Genomic DNA, 22,130 nt, shown 5'->3' with positions numbered 1-22,130 from the left:
AACAGGCAGTTATAAACTGGGATTAATTATTATTGTGAGGCCTTCAGGCCAGCTGCTGACCACCACAATAAGGTTACAGTGAATGGGGTGACATCAGACTGATGACCTGGCAAGGCTCCATCCTCAGCCCTGTGCTCTTCAACACAGGACTGGAAGGAATGCTAAGTAAGTTTGTTGGTGACACTGAATTGGGAGGAACTGACAACTCCCTCGGGGTCAAAAAGGCCCTGCAGAGAGACCTCAACAAATTAAAGGGTTGGGCAATCTCTCTGTGTGAAGTTTAACAAGGGCAACTGCCGGATTCAGCACCTGGGATGGGACAGCCCTGGCTGTGTGTATAGCCTGGGGTATGAGGGGCTGGAGCAGAGCTGTGGAAAGGGACCTGGGGATACTGGTCAGTGGAAAGTTGAACATGAGTCAGCAGTGTCCTGGCAGCCAGGAGGGCCAACCCTGATCTGGGAGGCATCAGGACAGCATCGCCAGCTGGGCAAGAGAGGAGATTGTCCCGCTCTGCTCTGCACTGCAGATACTACATAAAATGCTGCAGATTGAATTGCAGTATCTGATTGCTGATTTCGGCCCTCTAGCTTACTGGAGCAACTTTCCTGTCTTGCAACTTTTCCTCTCTAAAGAGGCTGTTTGCACTGTAGAATGGCATACGAACACATGCTTTTAAAATTTTTAATTGTATTATAAAGAAAATCCAGAAACACTTTCTTTATAAAACCCCCTATTTGCATAGCAATCCAAACTACTACTGTAAATTACTGAGGCTGTACAGCCCAAGTGAACCATGTAGGTAAAACTTATAGGATGAATCTTCTATAAAAACAAACCCAACACCATTTAAGTTATTAGAAAACAACCAAACATTTTAATCTTGAAGACTTTTCAAGCATTACTGCAAGATCATTGTGGAAAAACATGTTACTTCTTAGAAGGAAGTTAAGTATATCCAAACAGATTTGTATCTTCTTCAGTTACAAAGTTTGATTTTCCTTGTTCAGTTCCTCATTGCCAACATGGCATTTATATCCCAAATAAGATTTCGTAACTGATCCATGATCTGCTTCAGCTGCTGATTCTTCTGTTTCAGTTTCTGTGGGAAGAGTTTATTAGAAGTTTTTTTGTGACCAGTTCAAATAGTGCACTCAAAAATTCAACAAAAGTTGCAGCGCTATGAAATGCTATATGAATCTTTTTCTCAGCTGTCGGTGAGCCCTATTAGTGGGATAATACATCTCCTTTAAAGCACATTCTAAAAATACAAGAAAGCCTCAAAAGTTAAGGACCATTGCTAGAGGGGGAATACTGTTTCTTTTCACAGCAGCCTTTTATCAAAACACCTGGCACCTTCAAAAGCTGGAGGCTTGTGGGGATCAGTCCTCACTTTGAAAAGTCCAAAAGACAGCATCCTAAGTTGGAAGAAAGAATTTGGGGAGAAGGTAAATTTATGTGAATCTATGTTTTATAAATTTGGTCTAGAGAAAAATGAGGGATTAACAGTACACATTTGAACAAAGCACAAGGTATAGGTGAAGCAAATCAAGCTTTTGCAGCCCCTCTGCTATATAGGTCAACTGTGATGCGTTAAGAGTCCTGTCTTGAAAAAGGTTTTCCCAATCATGCTGAATTCTTTAAAATTATGTATCTGTTTTTGCAAACTGCAGAAGCATTTGGAGGAACAGGAGAACGGCAGACTAGCTTTTATTGGTTGCATGGCCAAAACTTAAAAATTATGTCTCTACAGAAAAAAGATCAGGGCACTAAGACATCACACAATTTCCCTAACCTGTCATGTTTCACAATAATACCCATATTTATTGTCTCATTTATGCATTTTCCTGCTCAAATCAAAGCCGTTGAGAACTAAGTTAGGTTGTTGTTAACAGTACACAGTCTGCCCTTTATTTCATTCAGATTTGATAAGATGTCAGCCTTCTTACATTAGAGATCAAACTACTTATTCATTAGGGAAGTCCAGAGTTACAAGTGAAGTGAAAGCACAGGAAAGATTTGCTACCACCAAAACAGAACAAAATGTTTCAGGTTTGATGTAACTTTGTTATTTGTACTACACAAATGGCAATACATTAAAAGCGTAACTCAAACCAGTAATACAACTGAAGTATTACTGGAACAGAGGTAAAACGAAGCAATATCCTGAAAATTAGTCTCCTGAATTTTGATGCAGACAACACAACAATATTTTTAAGTTGCCAGCTGGTCATCTGGGAAAGAAGTCCGGAGAAAAAAAGGAAGGCTATTCACTTCAGACCTGTAAAAACTGTTTGAAGTAATATGGCAATTAGGCTTAGATTACATGGGAAACATAGTAAGGGAAATACTCCTGAATACAGACTTTGCGGGACATGTTCCCTGGAAGAAGAGACAACAGTCAGATCCAGACTCCCAAGAAGGATACAAAACCAGATGTAGGACAGTTCATGTGCACTAACATGGAATTTCTAATCAAGCATTTGACAGACTAAAAAGTGTTTTAAAGATAACTGTGCATTTATCTAATCTAGTGCTTCTTTCCCGTTTGCTGATCCAAAGACTTCACAACATACAGCAGAGATTCAGCCCCTAAAGACAAGAGTGAAAGCTAAGAAGCATGTAGTTACCACAGCATCCAAATGACAGAGTTGCAAGTGTCTTCCTACAAAAGATCATAAACACAAGATCTTGATGCTTGAGAAAGCACAAGAGGGATGAGATAAACAAGCATGTTCCTACCTGTGGCATTTTTTAACATAATTCTGTTTGCCATCCTCAACATTCAATTCTAGAGAAATCAGTGGCTGTTACATCAAAACTACTAGTTCAATGCAAGCTCTAACTCCCTCATACGGAGGGCATGCCATTCCAAGGTATTTCAAAACCTTTATCAATGGAAATGAAGGCTGAACAGTTGGTGATGGTAATTCAAATCACAGACAGAAATAAGAACCATTGACCTCTGATAAGCAGACTGTTTTCTCTCTCCATCCATGTCTCATTGTACTGTTACTCACATGAACTTTGTGTAAGTTATGCCCAAAAGACTCATTCTGTAAAACTGTTTTCCTTTCTTGTGAAAGTATTGACACTGTAAATTGTTTGATCTTTATTTGATGCTAGACAAGGGAACCTTCAGGCTGGATTTCATTTGTTTTCAAAGCATCTGTAAGGACAAGAAGTATAAAATTGTTTCTTTATTTATCTGAAGATAATTTTAGATCCTTATCTTTAGTGAAGAGCTAATTTCTTAGTTCTTCTACTTTTTCTGGAGCTAGAAAAAACATCTAAGATGAAGCACCATCCCTGGGTTTCTAGGCTGTTGAAAGAATAAAGAGATGAGAAAAAAATCCACTACAGAGAGCAGAGTCTCCTAATTGAAATGCATACAGTGATCTTCATTACTGATCTTTGACAGGCAGTGGTCCACACCACAAAGTACTACATAATTAATATGTTCTGCACCACTGGAAGTGCTGGCCTCTGCTTAAGACTTTGCTGAGCCAGTAAGAACATCTCAACTCAAGTCTAACCTTGAAAAGATAGGTGAAATGGCCTTCTTGGGAAATGGGTGAGATCTTTCAGCAGCTTCTGCAGCAATGACAAATTTTCATTTGAACAGATTGCTTGCAAGTTGTCTCCCACTCTTTCCTCCTTCTGTTGAAATGACTTAATTGAACTCTAGACTGCTTCTCAGGATTAACAGTTGTATGAAACAAGAAAAAGTACTTCATCCTACATACATGATTTTATCTTCTGACTTTATCTGTTTTAAGATAGCACAGAGAAATTCTATGAGGCTGTTTATAATGAGTTTAAGAGACCTAAATTCAAGTTACATCTGTGAGGCATGTTTCTGTTAGTCCCTCTCTGTCACAAAAGTGATCTGACTGAAAACCAGCCCTTTGGTGATACTAATATTCAATAGGATCCATTTTGATTGACCTTGCAAGTATTAAAGCCATCATAATGGAGTTGGCAAGGACTGCACCTTCCAGTAACCAGTGAGACCTTAGTTGGCTTAGGTCACGTAGGTCATTTGTGAAAACATTTACTGAAGCACAAAACCCCCATAAATGAAACAAAGTGGGAGAACCGTAACATACATCCAGAAAATAGCTGTCTTTCAAGGAAAAAAGCTGCCATAAAGAACCCGCCATGTTACATGCAGATTTGGGTTCAGTAGGACACAGTAATTTCAACTTTGACTGAAATAAATATTTTACTAAAAGTCATTTTTGCTTCACTTGCATTTCATTAGAAGTCAGTGCTGTATAGACCAATTCACAACATACAATCAGAGATGTATCAGAACCTTCTTTTGCGCACTGTTCTTGATTCCCTCCTCATTTTAAGCTCATGTATTCTTCAAATTTTAAAACTAAAACATCACTGTGAGTCATGCTGCACTCAATCCATTTGTTAGAAATCCCTTCTTCAGGCAAAGAAAATAATGTAAACACTGTGGAAGAGTAAGATCATGTTCCAACTGGTGCCTGTAAAAACATCAACAGTACTTGCTGATGTTGTACAGGCTCTTCTTTTGCTTAAGAAAAAAAACAAGCAAAGATCTGTTTCCATCTGGAAAATCTTATGCAGAAGACCATTCTCCTGAATGCTGTGCCAGCTATAGTTTTTACCTGCTCCATTCAAGATCTACAATAGTACAGGTGAGAAGGACACCTCAGTGTCTCAGTGTAACATTAAATATTAATAATTGCAGTACCTTTACTTGCATAAATCTTAACAAAATTTAAAAAAATTATGTTTACTTTGTTGATTAAGAATCTACTACAAGAGATGCAAGAGAACTCGCATCACATTCTTTCCCATGAGCATAGAATCATGGAACAATTTGGGTTGGAAGGGACTTCTAAAGGTCATCTAGCTCAACCCCACAATAAGCAGGGACATCTTCAACTACATCAGGTTGCTCAGAGCCCTGTCCAGCCTAACTGTGAATGTTCCCAGGGATGGGGCATCTACCACGTCTCAGGACAAGGGTTTTATCACCCTCAGCCTAAAAAATGTCTTCCTTATATTTAATCTAAATTGGCCTTCTTTTAGTTTAAAGCCATTACCCCTTGCCCTATTGCAACAGGCCCTGCTATAAAGTTTGTCCCCATCTTTCTTGTAAGCTCCCCTTAGGTACTGAAAGGCTGCTGTAAGATCTTCCCAGTGTCTTCTCTCCTTCAGACTGAACAGCCTCAACTCTGTCAGCCTTTCCTCATAGGAGAGCTGTTCCATCGCTCTGATAATTTTTGTAGCCCTCCTCTGAATCCACTCCAATAGGTCCATGTCTTTCCTGTGCTGAGGAAGCCAGAGCTGGACACAATACTCATGTTACTCCTTCTGACCATTAAACTGCTGTAGGAAGTGATTCTTGAAAGTCTTACAAAGGTGACAGTGGCCTCCATGTTTCCAGATAAGTCAAGCCCAATAAATTTCTAGAGAAAAACGATGTGTGTAATAGGAGGGTGACATTTATACTGTTCTTTTTTTAAATGAAACCTTCATAATGAAATCTCTGAAGTAAGAAGGTGGAAAAACCTGCTTTTTTCTTTTTTCCTTCAGTAGTCAAGAGACTATTACAACATTATAAGCATATAGCTGAAAAAAATATGGAAAAAATGCCCTCAACACTTTGCTTGAACTCTCTTAAAGCTGCCAAGTGATGTCTTAACTTATGGCTGCACAATTGATACCAAGGCTCACTTTCCATCATAACAAATTCATATATCAATCTAGTTACAATTTTTCCCAAGGGGATAAAAAATATTCATCGCTAATACAGTAACTGCTGTGCAATTAAATATTAACACATCATTGTCCAATATCTACAGCTTTTCCTGATGTCATCCACAGGCGTGATTGTTCTACACTTAGCAGAAATGAGAGACTTAGTTTTCTGCCTTGCTCCTCACCTGACAGCTGAAAGGAAAACTGCTCCTTCTGCTTGTGTAACCCTGTGTTCCTGAAACAAACAGAAGCACCAGCGACAGCCTATGCTCTGCTGCAAGCTCAATACTTTTCACCTACTGAGCCATACAGGATTGTATTTATCCATTGATCTGTTGTTCTGAGAGGAATAAACATGTTCATTCAAATAGATGGATGTTTGCTTCATACCAATTATTTATCATTCAACAATGAGGTCTGAGGTCTTATTTACTGAGTACCATCTAAGCTCTGTAGCTTGTAATGGAATTATTCAATCCCCAAGGTGCTTCTCTACCACACTTCTCAGTGTTACATCCCCATTCTTAACATGAAAATCCCACAGATAGTATGATCCTCAGTTACAGATGGCAAACTCAGTCACACGAACACTACAGATAAAACTGCAGTGCTGCCAACTTTGTCCAAAGACATTTAAGACTCATGTTCATCTCCAAACTTCATATTTTAACAGCTTCCCACATATTCAAAGCTACCACGAGCCATAAGGGGAAGAATGAACAACCACCACAGATAATTCGTGGCAGAGAAAAAAAAATTCAGTTCCCAAGAGCTGCCTTAGTTACTCACTACACACAACAAATCCTTCTTTCTCATTCCCAAATTCCCTGCTTACTCAATAGGGTAATGCCAGTTACGCAATACACAAACCAGGATTTTTATAATCTTATTTACTACAATACTGATTCAATCTAAACAGTGCCAAGTCTGGAACAAAAGCAGAATAGCTCAAAGGATTCTTCCAGAAAAGAAAGTGGGAAGGGGGGAAGAGGAATCCAATGTGATAATGCAATCAAGGTTGTGTAATATACATCTGTATGAGGACAAAAGGGGACAATTGGGATTTTACAGACAGCTTTATGTTCACTTTTTCCAAACGTTTTTCAACTTTGTAAGCATGATATGGTTTGGATATAGGATGCAATGTGAAAAACTTTGTGGGCAACATTTTATACAAAACTGGAAAGGAAGTAATTATCTGGAATAAAAATGTGTCTGAATGCTGAGAAAGCTGTTTTATGACATAACAAGACCACTCTACTTAATTTTCTATTGGAGAGGGGGGGATGCTTCTGTTGAAAAAGGAAACATTTCAACTCATCTGCAAGAAAGGCAAGGAGGTAGATCCAGAAAATTACAGGCTAGACAGCCTAACTCCTGACTCCAGAAAGACTATGCAGCAAATTCTTCTGGAAGTCACATCTAGACACAGAAATGATAAGGTGACTGGAAACAGTCATACTGGATTTCCTAAAGATGCCTCGTGCCTGACCAGCATGACAGCTTTCTATCAAGAAATGACTGTGTGGCAAAGGGAGAGCAGAACATTTTCTTTACTTTCATAAAGTAAAATCATTCATTAGTCAGACTTTTGACACAGTCTCTCATTGCCTTGTAGCCATATTGGAGAGATGTGGTTTGGATAGGTGAATTACTGGGTTGACAGAAAACTGGCTGGACTACGGGATTCTAAATGCTGGGATCATCAGTATTAAGACCAAGTGCTAGTTGGTCACTCTTGAAGTTTCTCAGGACACTAAGGTGAACATTCTTAATATCCTCATTAATGACTAATCCACACATAATGACCTAATCACCATACCAAAGTTATCAAATTGGTGGACAGTGCCAAACTGGGGAAAGTGAAAAATATACTCAGTGGTGGGATGTTGGATTCAGACGGACCTCAACAGGTAGGAAAGTCAGGCCAACACCTATCTCAGGAACTTCAATTAAAGCAACATCCTGCATCTGCACACAGAATAAACCCATACAACAGCACAGGCAGAGGGCTGACTGAATAGAAATAAAATTTGCAGAAAAGGATCTGAGGTCCTTTTTGATAATTTCTGACAAGTTGAACATGAGACATCAGCAGATCTGCTTTGCAACAAGGAAGACAAACTGCACTCTGCCCTATATTAGCTGGAGTGTACCTCTCAGGTCAGGTGAAATTATTACTCTACTCTATTTGTCTCTGGAGAATGATTGTCCACTTTGGGGATCAATACAAAGCTCTATCAGACTGGATAATGCCTAGTGGAAGGCCACCACAATGACTAAATCTGTGTTTGTTCAATCTCAAGCAGAGAAGGCCATAGGGCAGGATCACAGTGCTATCTTCAGCTACCTCATGAAGCTCACAGAAAAGACAAAGCTGGACTCTTCTTGAGTGTACACAGCAAAAGGATGAGGGGCAGTGAATATACAAGTTACGACAAAGAAAATTCCAAAGTAACATTACGAAAACTTTCACAGTAAAAGTCAACCCTTAAGAAGGGCCCAGAAAAGATGGAATTTCAGTCCTTACAGATATTTAAAATACTACCAGATATGAGCTCGAGCAGCTGGATATAACTTTGCTGGTTGGTCCTGTTTTGAGCAGGGCCTGAAACAGGTAGTCTCCAGACCTCCCACTGAGCCTAAATTCCTCTGATTCTACCATTGCAGATAGTCAGTTTGGGTACTCAAAAAATGATGGAACTGCCTCCAGTGCAGATTAATCTTCCCAGAAGGTGTCCAAGTAACGAATTCTTCCCCTCTTGCCAAAGCATTCCTTGGTGCACGCTCATATTTTGGGTAAAAAAGGACTCTACACATACAAAACAAATTAAAATACATGCAAATAGTGTGAAAGGTAGTTTAAAAGGAATTTAGGTTTTCAGCATAGTCCTAAACAACCTCAGCTGCAAGGCATAATGTTTGTGTTATCAAAAAAAGCCCAGAGCTAAACTTGTTACAGCTTAACTTAAAAATCTGTCACGTAGATTGTCTTTTCCTCTCTTAGCAAGATCACTGTTAAACACTTAACAAACACTAGTTAAGAATATCAAATATTATTGTTTTCTAAAGGGTCACTTGGAATGTTCTACTGCTATTTCGCTTCATTTTCATCCAAATGTACTTACCCTACTAATTATGTGATGGTTTTCCTAAATGCTTCACTAAAACCAGACCTACAGCATGAATGAAACCTAAGCTGTACTTGCTCCACTTCTAAAAGCAAGCAGTAAAGAAAACCATTGATAAGGCAGCAATACAGATTAAATAATTCTCAATTTTTGATTTGCATTTTCTGTTTCAAGTCTTGTCAAATGTGCTAAAAGACCACAGACCGAAGGTGAGCCTGACATCCTGAAAATAGTACTGATGATTCAACACTTAAAGGTGAAAACTTAATAGATAGAATATTAAACACTAGAAGAACATGAACAGAAGAGAGGAAATCTTGGTAACATCTCCCATTTGCTGCAAATAGATTAATTTCAATGAAAACTGGATCAAGACAAGTACAAGAAGACCAATGCAAATGCTAAACTGATTCTGTAACAGTAATTTATTCCAAAAAAAAGTCAACCACCTCAACAATTTACAAGCTCAGAAAGCATATACAAATAAAAAGAAATAAGCTACATTTTTGGGAACTGCAGGAGAGAATTGCTTAAGACGGGACAGAGGTAGTCAGTGCTCAAGAAATGGTTTGTTTTATAATAATGGTACAAGCTTCTTATTGCGGGCAAAACTCCCTTGTGTTATAAAGCTTAATAGGTTTTATTTAAACCTACAGTTGCTAATTATTACTGAATTGCTAGGACAGAAATTCATTGCCTTGTAAACTAATCTATATTTTAAATTAACAGACAAGTACTTACATAGCCAAGGTCAGTACATTAAACTTTCTGACCTAAAAGGTAACTCTAATATAGCAGAATAATTAATTAAGACCAAAAGATGTCACAGTAAACCAACTCCAAAAGCTCCTGCAGTTTTTAGGAACTCTGATACATTAACAGGTTCTCTTGCCCCATGAACAAGATGGTGACTATAGGAAATACCTGATGCTCCCCTTCTCCTCCACTGAGGATGCTCCCTTCTCAAACAACTGCAGTAGCAAAGCAAAGCTGCTATTTTTCAAGTCAGTGTTTCATGGAATGAGGATATTTTTGTGTGAAAACATATGATCCACAAGGTTTGTTAGAGCTACTGCTAGCTTTGGCAGTGCTCCACACTGTGGGGCAGTTAGTACCTTTCATATACATCCAGAGTCACTAAAGAAATCAGGCTGGGATACCACAGCAAGAAGGGCAAAATTAAGAGAGTCAGGGCAGGTCTAAGAATTATTTCAAATATTGCAATAGTGTCAAAGTATTGGGTTTTTGCAAGAGTGATTTTTTTGGTACTAATAACATGCAACACTGAAAAAATAATGCCTATCACAGCAAAAAGGATTAGGTGAGAACAGGACAAGAAGCTGAAGGAAGAAAAGGTATGGTCAAGAATATAAAAAGCTTCTTTAACTATCATGTTGGTTTCCCTGTCACAGCATTTTCATCAATATTTTGTATTACTAAAATTTTCCTAAAATGAATTAATCAAATTGAGTTGGAGGTGGACATTACACACTACAGAGGACTGAAGAGCTGTCAAGTTTGCGAGCTAAGAATCAGAGTAAGCCCTCCTTGAGCCCAGCAGCCAGTGTTAGAAATTAGACTGATTATCTAATTCTAGTGATTTTTCTTTGCAAAAAGAAAGAATTTATGTATTTCTAGTAATAAAAGCATTTCCTAGTCTGTAATGTATTAAAACTTGAACTTTGGAAATGGTAGTAGATGTGCTCATGCAACTGGAGGGAGAAAAAAAAAAAATCAGTGAACTTTCAAAACACAAGTTTAACTTCCTTTTGCTGCAGTTACTAAGTATTTGTCCACAAGAATACTAGAGAAAGTTCAACTATCTCGTAAAGATTTACTGTGGAAAATCTGGAAATTAGGCCTAGGCATTTAAGTATAAATACAGAATTTCAGACCATATTTAAGTGAAGGTTTCAATGTATTCTTAATTACCAGTTTGCTACCAATGGTAACACCATCAACCTTTTTAAGGTTCAGAACTCTTCATAAAAATTTATGAAATTATTTTCACAAGATCACACCAAGGAGGTTTAAAACCATATTAGCATACAAATACAACAACAAGGGCAAAACTATGTCATAGAACTATTAAAACCACAGCAAATATGGACAGTTAAGCTTATTAACACTTTAAGATTGCAAATAAATGTGCATAAATTCACAGTACAATATTACATACAATATAATATATACAACCCTGCTACACCAGCACTGAAGAGGAAGATTACAAGAGGAAAGCTGAAAACTGCATTTCTCTAAATTCACATAGTCCTCGTTTTCTCCTATACAATACATATGCATTTTTCTAAATAAATGGGTTATGAAAAATGCAATACATGTACGATTGTGGAAGAAAAATTAAAATATTGGAAATATTTTAAAAGCTGAAAATCCATCAATTATTCATTCCATAAATAAACATTTTATTCATTTATTTCTTTTGTTCAGTTATTTTTGTAGATTATAACTCATTTTTACTGGGCATTTACAGATATTACAGCTATAAATATTTATTTAATCGTATATTTGTACTTTACAGATTGAAGAAACAATGTTCAAAATTGTGGTCTGGTAAAACAACATATTTTTAATCTCAATATTATATTAGCATTTACTACAGCATAATTATTTTTAGATTTGAATCACTCTTTACTAATTGTACTCAGTTGCACAATGCCACTCAAACTGAAAATTTAACATTTTAACTCATTTAGCATTTATAATTCATAGTACATTTTCTCTGAATGTGCGAAGATTCAATAAATGTTCCTCTTTACAGTATTCCTCAAAGTGTCAAAATACAGAAGGTAGCCCTGATATTTCTCACAGAATTGTAATAATATTTACACATCTGGTGTTCAATATCAATTATTTTAACACCTAAGGTAAGTTTTGAAGATAAGTAAGTTCAACAAGCACCTTAGTTCAATTTGTACTGTCAATATCTAGTGGGTTACACATAAACATAACACACTGTATTCATAAGAATATATGTCATTTTAAAAGAGAGGTGAATTAAAATTGTTAGGAAACCTAAACTCCACTGCCAGCGGTACAGCTAAAAAATAGTTGTTGAACTAAAAGGTCAGTTCTGAAGTATTTATATGCAAAAAGTAGTTATCTCCAATTTTGATGGTAATCATCACACATTCTGTATTTAGCACAGCAATCTTGAAATTTAAGCTTTGTAACGTGAAAATGACATTTCTCATTTTATGCAAATTAATTACAACTTTGTTACCTTATTTACTTCCATGATTTCCCTTCTCTCTTCACTAGCAAAACGAAGCTGACTTGCAGCACCACGATCATCGTGCTTGGAGCCATCTTCTTCAACATATGGAATAAGTTGCTGTGAAGACAAGAAACATCAGCTTTAGAGAAAAAAAAAAAAGAAGAAATTAAAAAAAAAGAAAAAAAAGATAAGAAAAAAATTTAAAAATCAAATCCAGGAAATACATAAGGTACTACCATTTTCTCCACAGGTTCTAACTGCCCAAGAAAAAGTGGAGACAAGCCTGCTTGCCACCTCAAACCTAAAGGCCTTGGAATGACCTCAGCTGGTTCTCCAGGAAAACAACGTGCTTCAAAAAGACACATTCTCACATATTACCAAGCCTAGACCAAAGATATTTTGTAACTGCAGGCAGAAGTCGGTCTTTTCATTTTAAGATGTTTATCATGGATAATCCTTATAGTTTTGAATTCCGCAGATTGGGATTTTTAAATTTACTATTCCACACTAAGAAATGAAACCACAAACATAAAGTTATCATTATTATAAAGCATTTTAGTGATATACTAAATATAATTATGACTGGCTTTACATAGCTATTTGGTTAATACTCTAGTTATGACTTGCTATTTTAACGAGCCTCTGTTTGGCTACTCTTAAGACCAGGCCCACAGTTACCCAGGAGTTTTTCTTGAAGTATTTCTCACTGTGATCTCCTCAGACACACAGAATCATAGTTTGGTTTAGGCTGGAGAAGACCATAGTGCACTGTCTGTTTTGTAAGCTTCAACAAAGCCAAAAATCCTTGACGAAGAATTTCTTAATGAATACTACTATATGTTTCCTTCCTAAAAAAAATAAATCAAAAAAGAAACATACTTGATACAAAACAAATACTTGCTTCTGTGTCAGAACACTCCCAAGCTACTACAAATTTCTTAAAAAATAATACACCCACAAAGTCCATAGTCTGGCATTGTTTTTTCTGTCCTGGACTATGCAAAATTATATCCATGTTCACATACACACTACAGAAAAATGGAAGACTAGTATTGATAAAAGTGAGCAAGAAGACATTCGTTTAAAGCCTGGGAGCAAGCTGCTCATCAAGTGCATATTAACTTGTTACTTAGGTTGCAGTGTAATGTTACGAAATGTTCAGTGCCTTCAGCACTCTGATGGAAAACTTACTTTGATTTAACCCACTGAAAATGTAATTTCTTTCTATCCAAAAATTTTTGCAGCCATTCTTACTAAACTTAGAAAAATGCACAAAAGCTACCACAATAAAGTCTGCCATGAAAAAGTAGTAAATGTTGATCACTTACTACATTTGCAGACCATAAAGAAGTAGTGGGGCTGCTATATGCTCCTGGAAAAAAACCTCTCTCCGATGGAAAAATTAAGTAGCACTCAAAGTAGAACATTTCCTTTGAAGACCTCCCTGTCTTTCAGAAAAGGTAATAGATTAAAAAAAGAACCAAACAACAAACCCACAAAGAAAAGTAGAACTATACCTAATACACAAAAGAAGCAGGAAAGGTAATCTTTGTAGGCAGATCTCCTTCACAATTATCTCATGCCTTGCTATGTTGGTTAACAGAAAGTTAGTAACACCTATTACACATTAATACACATTAACAGAAAGTATGAAAACATTTATATCAATAATAATGGAATATTAGTAGGTATAGACTTATCTAGACTGTGCAAAAAAAAAGAGTTTTGTTGATATTCTGTAAAGACATGGTTAGAATATTGGCCATTAAATAATACAATTGAGACTACTATTGAAATACTGTAAGAAGAATTTAAGAAAACTGATCCAAGGGGAATGGTGTGCCACTGCCATTGACTCTAACCAATAAAAACATGAGGAGGCAGGCATCTACTAACTTCAGAGCAGAAAAGACTAAACAGATTAAAAACAAAATACTCCAACTATCAATAAAAAACTCTGCTGTGACTAAGTTTTAATGCAAGTGAAATCTTGCATTAAAAAAGCCTGAAGTAACTACTTATTTTCACTATGGAGATTCTTTCTCATCCTGGTAACGGCAAAAAAATGTGAAAAGTTATTAAAAAAACCCAACCCCACCTCATTCCATTGATATTGGAAAATAAGACACATGAAAAACTTTTAAAGAAGGCACAAGTATTTGGTTATTGCACACAAGTCAACATACCGTGAAAACAGATTTTATTTTCTTAAATGGGAAAATTAACTTATTACCTTGCTTGCTGTCAGGTTTCCACATACATTTCTCTGAAACCCTTGTCAAAAGTCAGCGACTGCTAACTGAAATAGTAGTCTAGAATGAACTATACAGAATGGACTTCTTCATTTATTTATTCCTATTCAGTTAAGAGACTCAAACTTCAAATACAATGTCCAAATAATTAAAATTCAACGGACAGTCAAAAGTCCGTTAATAAATTGTCTCAGGATCCAGAGGTCAGTAATTAAGGAATTTCAAAGTTCTGGTTAATATAGAGTGGTAGAAACTCAAATTGTAACAAAACCCAGAGTTTAAGAGTATTACTAGAAATTAGAAACAACTTATGAGGAGGGAAGATGACATTTAGATTTTATGAGCAACAGCAGTTTTATTAAGAAAAACTCTGGTCAATCCTCCTCCCAGGAAGTTTTATGTTGTAGCTTTTCTATCACCACTGCACATTTAGGTTTGGTTCATACTGGCCAGCAGGTTAGGAATAGCTGAGTGAGGGAATTATGGAGGCACAGACTAATGGCCACAGACAGTAAATAATACTTATTACTCAGGAGCCAGGCCGACAGGTGAGAGCTTAAAGCAGGCCTTTCCACACTTTTTTCAAAAAATTTGCCCTGATCCTCTTTTTTTTCCTAGGGGAAACAAATTGGTGAAGATACCAAGAAGCCAGAGGAAAAAAGGCTAAAATTTTAAAGTAAGTTTGCTTTCTCAGAATCACAGAATCAATTAGGCTGGTGAAGACCTCTGAGATCAAGTCCAGCTTATGACAGAACACCGTGTCAACTAGACACTAAGTTTCACAATCTTTCAATGAGCTCTAATTAATAAACAGAATTCAGTTCACTGAAGAATTCCAGTATCATGAAAACTTGTTATGAGTCTCCTGCAACTGAGATGGATGGATGACTTGCTATCCAGAGTGGTTATTCTGATTTGCAATTTATACATAAATAAAGATACTTACTTCTATGGGAACAGGATCGAGCCCAGCACAGTTTTCATTGCATTTGTCATAGACTAATCTCAGTTTTCTGAAGAGTATTGATAACTGACGGAGATGTTCCTGCAGCTTTGCCAGTCTGTCTTGATATGTTGCAGTATGATAAGTAACACCATTTGGTAACTTAGAGAACCAAAACATTAAAAATATTACAGTAAAGCTTCTGTCACATGAAATAAACAAACTCAAAGATATCAGACAGGTTTTTGTATATTTTAAAATAAGACAATCACACTTTTCCCATAGCAATCACTGAAATTTTTATTTTCTTTACAAGCAAAATTATGTATTTTATGTACTCAATCACTGCTGTCAAACACCCTTGTATTCTACACTTTGGTCATTGTCAATAGCTCTGACTTTTCAGTGAGTGTCTTCACAATGCTTAAATATGACGCCATTGTGATCCAAGTATTATGCATTGAGATTTTGTGTCTCAACCCCAGGCCACTCAACTCAGTGACACAAGAGTCATGAAAATACAGAAGAAGTGAGAGTGATTATTTATCTTGTACTCTCCACAGAGAAAACACAACAAAAGTTTCTATGTTTTCTCAGTAAGTAGACACAAACAAGGATTATGTCCATTTTCCTAACCAAAAAAAAAAGTTTTAGGTGGAAAATATTACAGAAAAAGATCAACGGAAATTCCTCTACATTTACTCCCCATATGTTAACATAAACAGAGAAACGTAACTGACATACGAACAGACTTCATTATACATAAAAAGAAACACAGTTACTAAGTATATTTGGAGTTTTTTATTGTGGGGGCAATGACAATTCAGCACTTCTGAATTTTCACAATCTTCACTTAATGTACAGGAGTAAGCAAATATATTAAGAGTAGTACTCACTTCTTCAACCAATCCTCCTTTTTAGAGCAGTTTGATCGAGTTTTCTAGATGTCCTAAGGCATCTCCTGAGTCTATATATACTGGCAGTCGGTGATAAAAACACGGCAAGTTGAGTGCATAAAAATGAGTAGTTGTTTCTCACCTGCATATTCCTCAGTAACTGGAAGATTTCCATGGTTCGAAAGACAATGTCCTGCACGGTCTCCTGGCCGATGCGGCAGAGGGAAGCCGTGTTCACCTCCCTGGCAGCCTGAGCCTGCGTCCCAGAGAAAGCTCCCGGTGGCATCCCCGCCCCAGCCAGAGGGGGGGTCGACATCTCCTGGCGTTACCCAGTCACACTGGGGCGAGCTGCACAAAAAAGTGATGATGGAACAGCCAAATACTTGTTTGAGTCTATCCTAGCAAACTTCTGCAGAGTGGCCATCCCACTCCTTTTCCCTGTACGCGGCTCTGTCGAACGGATGGGGCCGGCTCAGCGCAGCACCCCTTGGTCCGGACACCGCTCCCTGACCCACCGCAGCTTTGCCGAGCGGTGGAACTGCGGGTGCCCCTCACGCACCTCCCTCCCCTCAGAGCGGTCACCGGGCGCGCCCCTGCCCCGATCCGTCCCAAGGGGAACACGACAGAGGTTTCTGCGAAGCTCCAGCAGGCAGAATCGCAGCCCTGGGCTCCGGGACCGGCAGCTGCCCGACCCTGACCCACCCGCTCCCGGGGCCGGGGCGAAGCGGTGCCCCGACCCTCAGCCCACCCCCGACCCCACGCTCCCGCTCGGGCCCGGCCCCGTCCCGCGCTGCAGCCGCCCCGGACGCGCCGCACTCACGGGGCCGCGGCGCCGCGTCCCCCGGACCCGCGCGGGCGGAAGCACTTCCCGGCGGCCGGCGCCGTCACAGCCGGCGAGGCGGGAGCGGCGGGCGGGGCCGGGGCTCTGTCACGCCGGCTTCGGGCCGCCCCTGTGCAGCTGCTCTCCGTCCAACGTCTCGCTCGGGAATCGGGGCGTTTTTCTGTCTTGCTGACTCCAGTGCGGGTTTGCGGGCAGGTCAGCCAGTATGCGGGCTCTTGAGGTTGAAAGGTTTGGTCAAAATCCCCAGGCATGTTCAAACAGTCCCACCACTCCACTGTCAGATCGTAGAATCATTGAACAGTTCGGGTTGGAAGTTGCCTTTAAGATCATTTAAGGTCAGGTCCCGACCCACGGGCAGGGGACGCCTTCCACTAGGCCAGGTGCTCCATCCAGCCTGGCCTTGAGCACTGCCAGGGATGGGGCAGCCCCAACTTCTCCAGGCACCCTGTTCCAGTGTGCCACCACCCTCACAGTAAAGGATTTCTTCCTAACACCTAAACCTACTGTTTTTCAGTTTGAAGCCATTCACCCTTTCTTATCAGTACAGTTCAGGATGAAGAGTCCCTCTCCACCTCCCCTGTAGGCCCCGTCAGATACTGGAAGACTGCTATGAGGTCTCTTTCTCTTCTCCAGACTGAACAGCCCCCAGCTCTCTCTGCCTGTCTTTGTAGGAGAGATGCTCTAGTCCCAGTCACACTGATAAGTGGCTGAATATCTGTTTTGTGGGATAAGTATGTATTGTCAGTATACACTGTGACACCTGTGCTAATTATATAGCTTTATGGACGTACTGCTATTCTTTCTTGCACAGATACATTATTGCTAATACAAAAAAGCCTTAACACTTGGCCTTCCTGTGGCACAGTATTTGTGTGGATATAAAACAGCTCTGAGTGCTTGTACCATAGTAATACAGTTGAGGCATTTTCGAAGTACAGACAAGGCCTCCTATGTGAGGGGGGGGAACACCCTCAAAAAGAAACCAAGAAGGTTCTGTGAGGCCTGACAGATATGAGCTGTTCATACAGTAGCTAATGCTTACTGTCTGCCTAACAAAAAATTTCTTCATATGCAAAAATCAGTAAATACCAAAGTTTCTTTTTCAATTAACATCATACCTAGGACTCTATTTGAGTGATTGGGACAATAAGTATCTAAATATGCAGAAGAGGACCTTTATATACCTGCAGCTTCTTATGAATTCTTAGCACAGTAAAGGTAGTTGTGCTGTATTAAAACTGATGTCACAAATGATCTTTTGTGGCAAATGCTTTGCATTTGTAACGCTGTAAAAATAAATCAGAAGTTTGATGTGTGGTATACAGCCTTTGTTAAAGAAAGAAGAAAGCAGTCAAGGAATATTCAGGAACAGAACCATAAAAACTTGCTGTCATTTTGCTTCAGAAAACATTTTTTACCTCAGAAGCAGACTACTGAGGGGAAAGTGCATCCCCTGTCCTAAATTGGAGGTTTTTGCTGACTGGCTAAGTTCTCCCTAGCACTCTGCCTTACTCAAGGTACAATATAAATAACCATATTTTAGCAAAGATCTTAGCATAAAGGATACAAAAGTGGTTTCTTAAACAGAGAGGAAAAAATGGTTTATAAAAATAAGAGGAGGATATTTTCAGACAGCAAAAGAACATCCTATGGTGTCTAGCTAGAGAATGCTTGGGAAGAGCAGCCTCTGGAGAACTTCAAAGGGCTTGTTTGAAGGTTGCTTCTCATTTCACTGTACACTAAGAAAATTATACAAGAACTGTTCAAGTGTTGAGCACAAAGGATAATGTTTTCATCTTCTGATTGCATGCCCAAGAGCTCTGTTCACAATGCTTAACTTGCTGCCCCAAATCCACTGGCATACGAGTAATGAGGGATTCAGACCACCTACTGTTCAGGGCTGCCAGACAGACCCCATATAGAGTTGTATCCTGCAGTACAGGGCTGCCATGTACAGTACAGTTGAAATACAGAGCCAAGTCTGCATGTGAAGAGTGCTGAAGAATGTTGCTAGGAGGCCTAATATTCTTCATTGCCAGTCTGTGGAACTGTCTAAATCTGGGATTTCATTCCCAGACAAAGGAATCTCCTTTTAGATAAGAACGTTTTCCTGATTGAAAGAGAAAATGATAAATTTGGTTTTAAAAGCAATCTATTAAGCAACTACTCTCTGGCTTCAGTTTGGGCCAAGTGCTTTCATCTGGAACATGTCGAAATCAGAGATCATCTTTCATATCCATTTCCATTTCTGTGGCATCAGTTTAAACCAGTGTCAGGATTCTGCTGCCTTTGTTGTTGGGTTGCAGAGAAGCTACCAAAAACCTAGCAAAGAGCCTGTGTCTGCATGTAATGTTCTAGTCCAACCAACTTTAACCCAAATTTGAAATTAGGACTCTTTAAAGGGTAACTACTTCAGTGATTATAATTTTCACCATAATATTGGCTTATGAATTTTTTTGTATTTTATGATGTTCTCACTCATATACCCTGAGCAACTCCAAAGATGGTTTTCCTGTGCTCTATAAGGAGAGTAAAAATCCTCAGAAGTGAGGGAAGAGGATAATTGTTGCTTTTGTTCAAATAATTTTCTCTAAATCAGTCTATACATTTGCAAGGCAATATGAATCATTCTGTTTAAAAATAAACAGAACTGGTGAAATTGCTGGATTATCCTCTGTTTTCCTCAAATAAAGAAGAATTTACTCCCTCACAAGTCCCTTCACACTATTTCTTAAGCAGTAGTGCTTTGATACTGCTCTGAGGGTGACAGATGGGCTTAGGGGAAATGTGTTAACCATGGAAGGAGTTTCATTCTCCACCCTGTCCCGTTCAGTGTTTATGTGTTCATTCAAGGAGAAATAATGGGACTTTGTGGAACTTTTGCCAACAATAAACAGACGAGGTACAGTTTTACTGTTACCAAGCTGTGGTAGATAACAACATGGCACGTAACATTTTTGGTATGTGGCTAACACAGACACTTAAGATAGGTGGAGTTTAATTCAACAGAGATTGTATTTATAGGCCAGAGGAAACAGTTAATGGCTGTGATTAGGTGAGGAGGACTATGTGCTTGGGGGAGTCTTTTTGTGTGACAGGAGGTTTTTTGCAATGGTGTTTTCCTCATCCAAGCAGGTGTTTTCATGAACTATGAAAGCATCCATATAGAGGGAAGCAGGTAGTGCTAGATAAGTAGTAGTGGTAGTGCTAGATAAGGTGGGATAAATTAGATAGGATCAGAGCCCAGAGCATCACAGCAGAGAGTGATACTCCATGCCCTTGCTCAGTAGGGGGTGAACACAGCTGCTTTCTGGACCAAGGGGAAGCTTGGGTTGAGCAATGAAGACCTCTCTGCCTTTACAGGATTCTCTTGTACAGCCCTTTGGTGCGGTAGGTGGTAGAAGAACAGCAAGGAGAGCAAGATGGATGGGGCTCAGCGTCCCTGCTTGCCTCGTTTCCATCATCTGTATATCCATAAGCAAACTTGTCTGTCGGGGTCCCTTCCCCCCTGCCATGTGGTCCTGGGAGAGGGGCCCTGGGGGGGAGGCACGGGATTTCCCTGCCCCTGGTCAGCCTCGTTCCCCATTGGTTGTTTTGTGTTCCCCTGCGTGGGCAGGGACCCTTGGGCCCCGTGATTGCCTCAGTTCCTCGGCAGAGCCCCGGCCATGCGGCTGGAGAAATAAACAACTCTCTGAAACATCTATCAAGAATCGGTCCATATACATATTCTTTCCACGGGCCTCGTTGTCTGATACGTGTGTTGCAGTACCCCCACTGTAACAAATGGTGGTTAATGCGGGCAGAACGATCCCCGATCCCTAAGGACAGTGACTGATTTGTGAGTAAACTCCGGATTTCTCTTCTTGTTTTTGTTTTGCTGTTCCATCTCTAAACTATGGAGGAACCGTGGAAAGACTCTTGGCTCTCCAAGCCGCATGTGGACATTTATCTTAAACTTGAAAAGATTCTTGAACAAAAATTTGTAAATGTTATCTTAATTCAAGCTCAAAAGGAACTGAAACACTTCCTGGCATGGTTGCTTAAGAACTTTTTCTACATTTCTTGGGATTTGATTCTTACCAAAGATTTTTGGAAGACCATTTGGACACAGTTAATTTCTGAGTCAAAATATATGCCGATGGAAGAATATTTTCGTGAATATTATTTAATTACCGAGACTGTTGAGCAATGTCAGCTGTGTCTTGGCAAAGGGAAGCCTGGCGCAGGGACCCTGCAGCCTCACCCACATGCCCCGTGCGCTCTCCAAGCAGCAGCAAGGCAGTTCCCGCGCATGGGTGGAGCGATGCGAGCTGCAGTGTCGGCAGCGGAGCGAGGTGTGGCGGGAGCCCACCCAGCCCCGCACAGCGCATGGTGGAGTGAGCCCCATGAGAGGAGCGGTGGGCGGGCGGCAGCTGGTGGCGGAGCAGAGCGGAGCCCAGCCGAAACGCGCACGGAGCAGGGGGTGGGGGGATCATCGCTCGGGGGCCTGGCCGAGACGTGGGCGCGGCCCCAGGCAGCAGCAGTGCAGCTGAGAGCAGACGCGGTGGCGCGCGGGGAGCTGAGCGGCGCGGCCTGGCCCTGCCCGTGTGGCCCCGAATGCAACCCCGGGAAGAGTGCACAGGCACGAGCAGCCCCGATGGCCCCGGCAGCACTGACAACCCTGGCAATTCCAACACGGGAGCAAGTGAAAGCGAAAGAGAAAGCAAAAACGCAGCGAGACAGAAAACAGCAGCCACTCGGAAAAAAGAAAAAATCATCGTAGCTAAGGTTTTAGGAATAGTAAAATGGTATAATGTTAAACAAAATTATGGTTTTATAACAATATGTGACAACCAAGAAGACATATTCGTTCATAGAACTGCTATTAAAAAGAGTAACCCTGAAAAATACATCCCAAGTTTCGGAGATGGAGAAGCAGCAGAGTTCAAAATTGTGCAAGGTAGAAAAGGTTTACAAGCAGCAGAGGTCACTGGGCCTGATGGTGTTTCTGTAAAAGGCAGTATACATGCTAAAAATCGTAGTCATGTTAGACAATAGCCACATTATAAACAGTCCCTACAGTCTCCCTTTCCTAATCCCACCTTTCCCTTTTA

The 22,130-nt window shown here is 39.8% G+C and overlaps 1 protein-coding gene across 3 annotated transcripts; it reads right to left on the bottom strand.

Moving 5' to 3' along the window:
• Positions 1 to 845: 845 nt before the first annotated feature.
• Positions 846 to 17,098, bottom strand: MED30 (mediator complex subunit 30). 3 transcript variants are annotated; one of them, XM_048286857.1, is made up of 6 exons: positions 17,017 to 17,098; positions 16,339 to 16,544; positions 15,304 to 15,462; positions 13,434 to 13,553; positions 12,112 to 12,222; positions 846 to 1,099 (listed from the first exon to the last, which is right to left on the bottom strand). In XM_048286857.1, the coding sequence occupies exons 2-6, from the start codon at positions 16,510 to 16,512 to the stop codon at positions 1,004 to 1,006; spliced, it is 660 nt and encodes a 219-aa protein (XP_048142814.1). In that variant the 5' UTR covers positions 16,513 to 16,544; positions 17,017 to 17,098; the 3' UTR covers positions 846 to 1,003. The 3 variants fall into 3 exon arrangements, with proteins under 3 accessions (XP_048142814.1, XP_048142811.1, XP_048142815.1); XM_048286854.1 differs by lacking the exon at positions 17,017 to 17,098 and adding an exon at positions 16,756 to 16,898; XM_048286858.1 differs by lacking the exons at positions 13,434 to 13,553; positions 17,017 to 17,098 and adding an exon at positions 16,756 to 16,892.
• Between the last annotated feature and the right edge of the window lie 5,032 nt (positions 17,099 to 22,130).

This window comes from Corvus hawaiiensis, chromosome 26, assembly GCF_020740725.1.
Source record: "Corvus hawaiiensis isolate bCorHaw1 chromosome 26, bCorHaw1.pri.cur, whole genome shotgun sequence".
Classification (NCBI taxonomy): Eukaryota; Metazoa; Chordata; class Aves; order Passeriformes; family Corvidae; genus Corvus; species Corvus hawaiiensis.
The sequence above is the reverse complement of the archived record's forward strand: the minus strand, read 5'-3'. Positions and strand labels throughout refer to the sequence as shown.

Excerpts from the sequence above, each read along its gene's own strand:
- MED30 (XM_048286857.1), bottom strand. The coding sequence starts at position 16,512 with ATGTCGACCCCCCCTCTGGCTGGGGCGGGGATGCCACCGGGAGCTTTC. Across the intron at positions 13,554-15,303 it reads TCGATCCTGTTCCCATAGAA|ACAGGGAGGTCTTCAAAGGA; the intron begins GTAAGTATCTTT and ends CTTTTCTGAAAG. Across the intron at positions 1,100-12,111 it reads AAATCATGGAAGTAAATAAG|AAACTGAAACAGAAGAATCA; the intron begins GTAACAAAGTTG and ends CTCTTCCCACAG.